Consider the following 11,301-nt stretch of genomic DNA (forward strand, 5'->3'; position numbering starts at 1 on the left):
CTATTTTTATTTATAATAAAAATATTATTATTAGCTCCCGTGTATTTGTCTATACGACTACATTATATTAAAATACGTACACGAATTACACGAGTATAGCATATTTATAAATGTATAGGTACAATACGTCATATTGACATTATAATTGTAAATGATAATTACGTAAAAAATATTATTATAGAATCACAGAAGTCTATGTATAAACTATTGGTAGTTATTTTACGCCGTACGCTACATCGACGGGTGCGCGCACGCTGTATAGGCGTACAGACGCACAGTGACTCTCGTTCGTTTTGCGACGCTATATAATAATAAAAATTCGACAATAATAATAAACGAGTATATCGTACAATATGTATATATACATAGCTCCGTGATTACCTCGAGCCGAGTCGCTGTAGATGTAGAACATGAACAATAATATTGCTGTACGTTGCGCGCCTGCGCTAACGATCCGATTTTAATATTTTAGTACAGTGAATGATCCACATTCGTATATAATTCGGATCACGATCCGTGACCAATGGCCATTATAATATTATTGTGTTTGTATTGTTTATCATGAAAATTATTATTTTAATTGTTAGTAGTACCTACCTATCTACATTGCACTATTGCATAATTGTAAATGTTTTTTTTTCTTTATTGAGATCAATTTTAGGTAGGAGGACGTAGGTACCTATATATACATAATAGTTTATCGGTTCATCGCCAATACGTACAATACGGTACAGTGATAACTATATAGGTAGCGTTACAGATAAAATAGATATTATATTGGTATAATATAATAATAAACATCTATTCTAGATTTGGTTATACCTATATATTATGTAGATCTTGCAGACCTAGGTCTAAATTTTATTTTTTAGCGTTCAACATTTTTATTGGTAAGTCAATTTTAAATCGATTTCATCTAAATGTGCATATTACTGTGATCCACAGACCATAACTGTGAATATGATCAATGATCAAGTCGTATTACTTAAACAAGATTCAAAACCAAGATCGATCATAATATTTATTTTAACTATCATGCATGTGGAAATGTGATTGTTGTTTTTAGCAATATTAGTAGTAATATAATTACCATTGTGTAGGTACATCCTATTTATCATGATTAGACACTTTAAGTGAAATATTGAATTATAATCAATATATACGTGATACGTCCTTTATAAAATTCACTGTATACTAATATGACTAAGTTATCCATAAAACGTATAGGACATTCAATATTTTAAAAATTATTAATGTTTTTATTATTTTTTATTGCTGCTATTTTTATTTTTTTGTCCACATTTATTTATAATTAATTATTCCAAAGCAAAATTATTTTTTGAATTACTTCATTGTATAAAAATTTAATTTTGAAAGTAGATATATATGCGTACACAGTGTTAATTTTATAAGTACACCTAGATAAAGTTTAGATTAGATAATAGATTCTATGATCTATCATTATGTACTACAGATTACAGAGATATTCTATAAAATGTTGGACCATTATAATAGACAGCAGAATATATTTTGTTCATTTAACTTTTAAAACTTATAGCTAAGTAACTATTATACTTGCACGTCTAAAATTTTAAAAAATCGAAAAAGTATAATATTTTGCTACAAAATATGAAATTAAATATATATATATATGTTGTTAAAAAAATAAAAAGAATGACGATAAAAATAGTGAAAAATATAATTTTTTTTCCGAATATATTGTTTTAATTTAGTAGGTATTGTATAAAAAAAGTATTTTTAAAATTGTTAGTTTCTTCTAAAATAGTATGTTATCGTAATGTATACCAATAGAATAATTTAACTATATATTTTTAGAAATTATAAAATAAAGGTATTGTATATTATTTGTTTATAGATATTTTTTAAATTACATATTTATCAATTAACTAGCAAAATATAGGCCATGAATACATTTAAGTACTTATATAAGTATCATGATAAAAATACACCTACATACATCTTGTATGACCCAAATAACAGTCAGTACCTACTATATAATTATTCAACATGAATATTTTTAATAGTAAATTACTAACAATTATTTATTTATAATTGGGCCTTTCTTTTTCTTTAAAGAAATGTAAAATTTAGGTATTATTGCCATGTAGCCATGTAGGTATAGAATATTTTCTTAGTAGGTAATACCAATAATATAGAGGCAAATATTTTGACTGAAAACTATACTTATTTTTCTTGAAGCGCTTGCTTGAACGGTAACCAACTTCTTATTATTTTAAAAATTAATTTTACAATCAGACAGTCTATTTTTGCTGTACAGTCGATTTTAATTAAATTAATTAAATTAATATATTATCATTGTAGGTATACAAAAAAAAATTCCGAGTGAAAAAGACAGACAATTAGAATTTAAAATATAATTATTAAATTAAATTATGCACATGCCGCGTGTGACTTTGATATTTTTAAATGCCTGTAAGAACAACTTTTTAGGGTCATTGCAAGAAGGCTGATCAAGTTTAAGTATATAATTATATATATCGAAAGTGTTATGAAAGTATTGAAATATAGAATAAATTTTAAATTTTGTTATTTTGTATGGAAGTTAAAAAAAAATTGTAACATTATCTACAATGAAATTAATAATTTGTTTGTGATAAGTGAGACATTTTTTTATTGCATTTTAAGTAGTTAAAATAATAGTACTAGATTTCCACCTTAATGTGACTAATGAACAACGTAAATAAAAAATATTAATAATAAGTACTTATGTAGATTAAATAGTGCTCAATCAGTACTTATATAATTTATTATTAAAATTTTGTTGTTATTGATTTATTTTATAATATTTTATAATTTTTAACTATACAAACGTTAAATTGAGTTTGTTTCACAAATGCTTACCTTTGAAACTACCAGACCGATTTCACTAAAGTACTTAACAACTCTCATACAAAAAATAATGAAAACATTATATCGCAACAAATTAACAATTTTAAAGACTAAAATATATTCATCGCTCTACTCAGAATCTAAAATAAACATCTTAAGTTTTTTAAAATCTTTATGCTCATATTATTACAAAAACTAAAACACTTTTATTATTTACTGTAATTTATACAATTAATTTTTTTTAAATGAAATAAAAGTGCATATTTAATTAAAAAAATATATATGTTCATAATGTTATAAACATTAAATTCTGATGTATAAATTAAGTTATTATAGACTAGGATAGTTGATATATACCATTCAGATAGTATTGAAATTACCTTGTTCTACTCACACGAATTTAAGCATTATGATTTTTGTGATTTAATATAATATCAATTATGAATTATGAAAATAACTATGCACATAGTTTTTTGTGTTGGTTGTATTTTACAAAGAAAAAATTAAGAAATGTAGGTATAAGCTCGAATAAAATATAACAAATTAATATGAAATGCATAGTATATATTATAAATACTAAAATACGACTTAAGGGGTACCTATATCATATCAGATAGTTCTGCAAAAGTCGTTGAATTATAGGTACAGCATAATAATAGCAATAATAAATAAAAGAGATAATTTAAATAAAATATCGACACTTACTAATTTAAACCTAAAATACTAACATTAAATTGTTAAAAAAATTGTATTGCCACTATTAAATTATTTCAACTATTTTACCATTTAGAATTTTGCGGGTTCATAATAATATCAATTTGCGATAAGAAAGATGCACGCATAGGCAACTTAACATGCTTGACAGTCATCTATATTGTATTTGCAAGAATCATTGTAGGTAGGGATATAGGTTAGATTATTTTCATTACATAAATTGTCTTAATCTTAAAAATATAAATATAAGTCTATTATACTTTGATAGATAATTCTTAAATGCATACAAGAGTGTTTAAACGGTATCATCTATGGTTATTTAAATTTATTTTCTACGTTTTATTTGCATTATTTAATTTGATTAAATTATTATTTTTTATTTAAATCTCTAATAAAATGAGTATAATTATTCTACATTTCTTGTTGATTGCTAAATATTAGGTTCTTAGGTATAAGGTATACCAGATTATTTGTTGGTACAGTTTTTTGTAACAGTTTATATATTATAAGAATGGCTCGGAAATTAATAACCTTCTTAAAATAATTAAGAAAAGAGCTGTAAAATTATAAATAATAGGTTTAAAATTAATAAAAATTAATTTTTTTTTAAATTTATAAAATAAAAATTATAAGAGCTTACTAATCAATCAAAATTTATCGTATATTTGATGTTATCAAAATGAAACGAAAGAAGTTTATTGAATATTAAATATTTATCAAACTTCCTCCACGTTCATTAAATGAATTGCAAATTTGAAATTTCTACAGGAAAACACTCATTTGAAGCTTTTTCGCCATTTGAAGTTTTCGAAATTATTAACATAATTTTAAATATAGTATTTTTCCAAGTACAGCATTCAATTTTTTTTTAAATTTAATTTCTAATTCTTTTAAAGTTTTAACTGCTGCAGTGTTGCTGATTCAATTTTAATATCAATATATTTTATAATTTGTATTAAATCATTAAGAGTCCTAAAGTTCCTATATAACGTTGTAATAGAACTAAGCATTAGTCAGAGTTTCAAAGTTAACATTAATACAAATTAAATTATGTTTTACATTATCATTTTTATCCCTCATATAAGATCTTGTGTTTTTTAAATTGACGTAAAATCATTTTTGTCCAGACCTATAATAATATTTTTCAAAATTTAAAAATGTTCACAAAAATAAATAGCAGCTTTTAGACATGTACTTACCCCATCTGGTGAATACCAGTTATGATAGTAAAAGATTAAAGAATGTTAAGTGCCATTTTCTTGGTTTATTGAATATTTGAGGGGCAGTTCAAAAATATTTTTTTGATACGAAATAAATGTTGATCTACTCTAGGGAAGTGTTTACGAATTTTTTTCGAAATCTTGTGTAATCCACACCATGAGTCAAACAATTTATGTGTTCCATTTTAAAATACATGATTTTTTTTACCTCTGACAGCTTTCATCATATATGGAGTGGCATCACTTAAGAACAACAAAACATTGACATGCTTTATTCCTTGAGGCCATTATAACATGTAGAGATTTATCAAATAATAATTTAGGTATGGTGATATGGATTCTTATGAGTTATAATTTTTATAAACAGTAGTATAAGAACTTTAAGCTCTATCGAAATACCTAAATAAAAGAGTATGCAAAATATAATGTATAGTGTATACATATTACATATTCAATGATATTCACTTTTTATTAAATTATAAAACAATTGTGAATTTATTTAACACATTAAGTTATTAGGATGTATAATAATATATTATGTTTTAAGTACTATTAGTATTTAACATAAATAGCAATATTGAAAATGTCATTATAATTGCATATTGGTACATATCTTACGTTTATAAATAAAAATGAATAACATTTATTTTAATATTTTTAAGAATTTGTAAAAGTTTAGATTTAGATATTGAAATTTATCTATAATTTACACTATATTATAATAATAATCAAAATAGATATTTTTTTGACCTATGCTATAGGTCCCATCTACCATAGTAATAATAACAATATAATTAGTTGAGAGCATAATTTGTAACAAGTTATAAGCACCAATAATCATTTTGAAATTGATTGAAAACGCAGCCAAATTCCATTTTTTGTTACCATTATGGCTATTCCATTTCGAAATTTAAGCGGATAATCAGTTTTTTCACATGGCAAAACTCGAAACGTCGTCAATAGTTGTGAAAGAACCATTTTCATTTCCAATTCGGCAAATCGTTTTCCTATTTAATGACATAAAATAAATATAAATATACACATATGTAACAATAAATATAAAATGTTTGAAACCTTTACACAATAATATATTATATTTATATGCATAAATGCATTGTATAATTATACTGTATTACTAAATATATTTAGTATTTACCTATACAAAACCGTGGTCCGTCACCAAACGGTAAATAAGTAGTAGACGGCCGTTTAGCCTTTTCTTCCGGGGAAAACCTTTCTGGATCAAATGTTTCCGGATCGGGGTAGTATTTTGAATCGTGATGAATACTATATATAGGTATTATAACTTTGGTCCCCTTTTCAATAACCAAAGACTCGCCGGGTATCTGGTATGTTTTCACTGTTTCTCTGAATAAAGCGGTAGTTATTCCGTACATACGTCCTGTTTCTATATAAAATATATAAAATCATCAGTTAGACAATATTATATAGGTATTCATTAAACGTAATAGCGATTTTAAAAGCAGTTAATTACGTTAAAAATAAAAATGAACTTGTTGGAAATTCTTGACACTGTACGTCTGTACATATTTAACCTACCTATACGACTATATAATGTAGGTATATGTGTAACATTATAATCGTAGAATGTTATATTTACCTGCTAATACCATATCGGTGTAATGTAGATCCATGAGAAAATCATTGTTCATTTGTCCATGTTCTTTCAACTTAGAATTCATCTCGTCACGCATTTTGTCCTGAATATTTTGGTTTATTGCTAACTGATACAAACAGAAACTCAACGTGGAAGACACGGGTTCAAAACCGGCAAGGAACATCAGAATCGCATTGGCGACAATATCCTGTTCGGTAAATCCATCTGCAAAAAATAATAAGTGATCAAAACACTGTGTCTTCAGTCTTTACTCTTTACACTAACATGTATAGAGAAATATAATTTCATTCGATACATTATAATATTCGACAAAAAATTATACACTACAAAAACAATAGGTTCTCCAAGTACCTAGGTTTAAAATAATAACTTATTATAATACACAAAGACTATAGAAAAATACTAAATTAAATACATTTATATCATTCAGAAGAAATTCAGAAGAATTCAGAAACTATGTTTTTTTTTTTGAACGGAAATTTATCGAAACCATCTCGGTCCTTGTCCATTTGTACGCTCCTGAATTTAACTACTGTGTTTATAATGGTAAAATAATTTGCTCATTAGGTAATAATTTAAAATTAATAACAAAATAAGAATAATAATATAATATAATATAATTTGAATAATAAAATATAATTAGTAATATAGGCTGGCAGATCGTTTTCATACAGAATCAATTATAATATTTACATGTATACATTACAATGACTTACTGAATAATAAGGTACCTTAACGTTAACAGTACACAGTATACCAGAGCGGTTACTATCTCACCCTTTTTTTGTTATTATTGTTTTTTCTGGTAATTTAGAAAATACTCGACATCGTTTTTTAGAACTAATGAATAATAATTTTTTTAAATATTGTTTAAAGACTTTCCCAAAAAAAGTCTCATGGAATGATATCAGGTGGCCTAGGAGACCACCTACTAAGCAACAAGTAAATCTTTTTAAATAAATTGTATTATAAATATTTTTACTAGGTATTTTAACTCATTATGTGTTTAATAAATAAATATTTTATATTTTGGTGTAAAAAAAAATATTAACTGAATTAAAAGTGACGTTAGACCAAATTTATTATTTTTAATTTATTGTTGTTTTTTTTTGTGTAATATAATAAAATTGTTAGGTGATCGGTAGAATAAGTATAAAATATAGGTATTAATTTTACCTTTTTCCGTCGAATTCAACACCAATTGTTTTCTTGCTTCAATCAAGCTCTGCGCCACATCATGTCTGACTATGCCGTTCGCCTCTCTGTCCCTGATGACCTCGTTTAATACTGACTCGTAAAAGTTCGAAGCATCGGGTGAAAACTCGGAGATTCCCAACAGTTTTGTCAATCTTGGCGACATAAGTGACAATATCTGGGTAAAAATAATTCTGAAATTCGTTTGGATTATTTGCCTTCCATATTTGCGAAAATCCGAATCGTCGTTCTTGACGGTGTCCAATTTCAAACCGAAAGCACACGTCCCGATGACGTCTGTAGAGTATTTGCTCATGATCTCTTTGACTTCGAGCTGATCGTTTTCCTTTATTTTGGCCGTGATAAACCGCATCAACTCATCGCTGCACGCCACTATCTGGTCGTGGGTCAGTTTTAATTTACCGGACGTGAATCCCGGGCTTAGTTTCTGCCTCATTATTTTCCATTTGGGACCGCACAAAAAGAACAGCCCATTAGCTAGTATGTTTGTCGACGGTTCCTTGTGAAAGCCGCGATCCGCGAAATGCGAGAAATCTTTGATCAGTACGGCGTTGATGAGCTCGGGATCACGGATCATCAGGAACGGCGTCTTCATTTGATAGAAACCACAATACCTCTCGTCGGCAAACCGTTTGTAAATTCCGTCAAATGTGTCAATTTGGTGTTCGAGCGTTGCTAACATTTTAAACGTGTTACCGACCAACGGCCACGGTGGCTCGTGGGGCACGTTTAGTTTTCGCCATTTTCCGTAAGTGCTAGTTGAATAATAGTAAACGATCGTCAATACTGCAATGGCCACGCCGATAACCGTTGATGAATCAAATAGATAATTGATGATGTCCCTCGAAATCATTATGACGATAAGTAATAATATTAGGTTGATGATAAGTTATTGTAATGTCCGTTGCCGAGTTCACTGCAACGGTGCATGTCACGGTGTGCGTATTCTTCGATTTCTGCCGTGCACAGTATGTAACTCAAACGTACTGAGTTAGATTCGAATTGTGGCAACATTTACTGATGTACTTACACTATTGCGTTTGAATTTTTATCATTTCACGTTTACATATAATATCCCAAGTAACTACGCACGAAGACTTGTGTACGCAAAAATAAATAGAAGGGATACGAACTAAATATTACAACCTCTCATAGGTGTATTCTTTTCGAGGTCAACTTGTTTGTTCTTTAATATACTTACGCCCTACTGATAATTACGATGACTACAATAAGTTTATTTTTAGATATTAGTCAATTTAAAATTATACTTTATGTCAAATTACAGACCACGGTTTAAGATATATCTTAAACGGTGTTACAAACTATACAATGTATACATATTGCGTGAGTATCACTAGTATCAGCTAGTAAATTATAAAATATAAAGTATAATTTATCAACCGTTCACTTGAATTTCACAAATTTTTAGTTAACGGTAGTTAAACGGTAGACTTGAACTCATTTGAACTTTTATGAAGTCAGTTCAATTTATTGGTGTGACTAGCAACGGCTTAAATTCACTTTTCAAATAATGATCATGATTTTATTGTTTCTATCTGCGTGCGGTTATTTGACTATCGGACGTCAATCACAATCACCGTATTTTCAAACTTCTACTAATAAGTATTATTTTACTTAAAAATACACACATATACATTAAATGGCGAACGTGAACCGAAAATTTCGATTTATAAAATTTAATTTTTAACAAGTACCTACATGGTTAATTTGTTGTAAGTCAAAATTTAAGTTTTGATAAAAAGAGTGAACTGGCACACGAGTACCTCGTAAAATTGTAATTTACTTTAGATGCCTTAACTAATATAAAATCTAAATAAATATAATATAAGTATAATTTAGTACTATAAAGTGATTATTCGCAAACTAGTTAGGTAACCAAAAAGTACATTTATAATATGAAGGTCGCAGTCGGTGAGAGGAGACAACTTGATTTTGACGTTTAACAAAAAATAGAAATAGAAAATCGTAATACCGTATAATGACGTCAGTTGAAGCTATTAAAAAAACTTAACTCTTTAAATGACTCATAAAACAACCCGTGTGAATTGAATAAATTTTATGTTTTAATTTTATTATAGGTATACCTACTTAGGTAGATTATAGATTATATAATTATTTTAACTCTAAATAAATTAAAATAACAATACTTTCAATCATTGTTTGTTTCCTTGAACAAAATATTACAAAAATAATAATTACAGCAATAACAAATGGTGGTAAATAATAATAACAAAAATGAAAATAAATAATTTTAACAAATTTTTAATTTTTAATTTTTAATAACTAACTAATTTTGATTATAATTCAAAATAAATTAACCAAAATTTATTCGATTAATCATAGTTGAAAATTATTTTAGTACCTATTTAAAATAGGTACATATTTATTCGAATAGTTATCAAATACAATTTTGCACAACTCTGAAATCAAGACATTATTTTTAAATGTATAATATTAGGAAAACATGAGTTGGAATCCCAAGATATTCGATTGCTTAAAATAAACAAGAATTAGTTGGGTCCGCGGGGTTATTTAATAATGCTCAATTGGATCCATGGTGATATTTTATTTTGATTTTTGATGTTATCTTATTTCTTAATAACAAAATTCAAGTTAAACGGTGTATCCGAAAGGTTGTCGCTGGAAACATATTAGGTACCTATATAATTTGCTAGTAGTCAGTAGATCGGCGTCCGATACGTATCAAGGTTAGAAATGTCCATTTAGTAATACATCAAATAAAATAATTATAATAATACCATAAATAGTTGAAAAAGTATTCATGCGAAATTAAATGATAGTTTTGGTACAGCTTCCGCTTACCCCAACATTTTTGTGTTATTAGAAAATTTACTTGGAATTCAGGATGAAATTTATATTTTACTCAGGAGCACCACAACACAGCCAAGTATAAAACAGCGAAAAAAGAAAAATTATTAAAAAATATAGTTTGTTTTAACAGTGGAAGACTGACGCTGTTAACTTTTGTCAAAGAAGTGTCTTTAAATTTCTTCCTAAATTTAAACTAATAACGATGAAAATAAATTTTTTTTTAATGTAAGCTATAATCAAGTTAATTTAATAATCATTTTATACACCAATCATAAAAATAGGTATTGTATTTAAGTTAGCTTTCAAGCATTTATTGAATCTGTCTCCAGATTTTTTAAGCTTAATATCCAGAACTAAGAAATAGTAAATAGTAAAATATTAAAATGAATCATTTTAATTGTGCTTATATTATATATTTAAACTAAGACTAACATATAATGAAAAAGATAGAAAGATAGATTAATCCTGGGGAAAGTATACCTATAGTATATAAAAATTTTTAATTTTGTAATAAAATAATAAAATAAAATAAAAATGTAACTAAGTGGATAGGTACTAGGTACCACTCTGCTGTAGTGCCTTACATATAAGACGTCATATAGGTCACAATCGTAGGTGTGTTAAATTTAAATTCAATAATTATTGTATACGAAACACGATTCTAAACAATCTAAACCGAAACGGTCTGATATCTGTTAGACTATATTTCATTATAATATGTGTTTTACTTTTTGACAGAGCTATTAAAGAGTCAATTATTTTACTCTTGCATATACTTATAGTAACGGT

The 11,301-nt window shown here is 26.7% G+C and overlaps 1 protein-coding gene across 1 annotated transcript; it reads right to left on the minus strand.

Moving 5' to 3' along the window:
• Window positions 1–5,255: 5,255 nt before the first annotated feature.
• Window positions 5,256–8,684, minus strand: LOC114124336 (probable cytochrome P450 6a13). Its single transcript, XM_027987563.2, has 4 exons — window positions 7,621–8,684; window positions 6,427–6,648; window positions 5,962–6,213; window positions 5,256–5,812 (listed from the first exon to the last, which is right to left on the minus strand). The coding sequence occupies exons 1-4, from the start codon at window positions 8,510–8,512 to the stop codon at window positions 5,643–5,645; spliced, it is 1,536 nt and encodes a 511-aa protein (XP_027843364.2). The 5' UTR covers window positions 8,513–8,684; the 3' UTR covers window positions 5,256–5,642.
• Between the last annotated feature and the right edge of the window lie 2,617 nt (window positions 8,685–11,301).

Source organism: Aphis gossypii, chromosome 2 (genome assembly GCF_020184175.1).
Source record: "Aphis gossypii isolate Hap1 chromosome 2, ASM2018417v2, whole genome shotgun sequence".
NCBI classification, from domain to species: Eukaryota; Metazoa; Arthropoda; class Insecta; order Hemiptera; family Aphididae; genus Aphis; species Aphis gossypii.

Bases quoted from the DNA above. Each gene is read 5' to 3' on its own strand.
- LOC114124336 (XM_027987563.2), bottom strand. From the start codon at position 8,512: ATGATTTCGAGGGACATCATCAATTATCTATTTGATTCATCAACGGTT. The intron at 6,214-6,426 runs GTAAATATAACA...TATTTTATATAG, and splicing joins CACCGATATGGTATTAGCAG to AAACAGGACGTATGTACGGA. The intron at 5,813-5,961 runs GTAAATACTAAA...GTCATTAAATAG, and splicing joins CGGACCACGGTTTTGTATAG to GAAAACGATTTGCCGAATTG.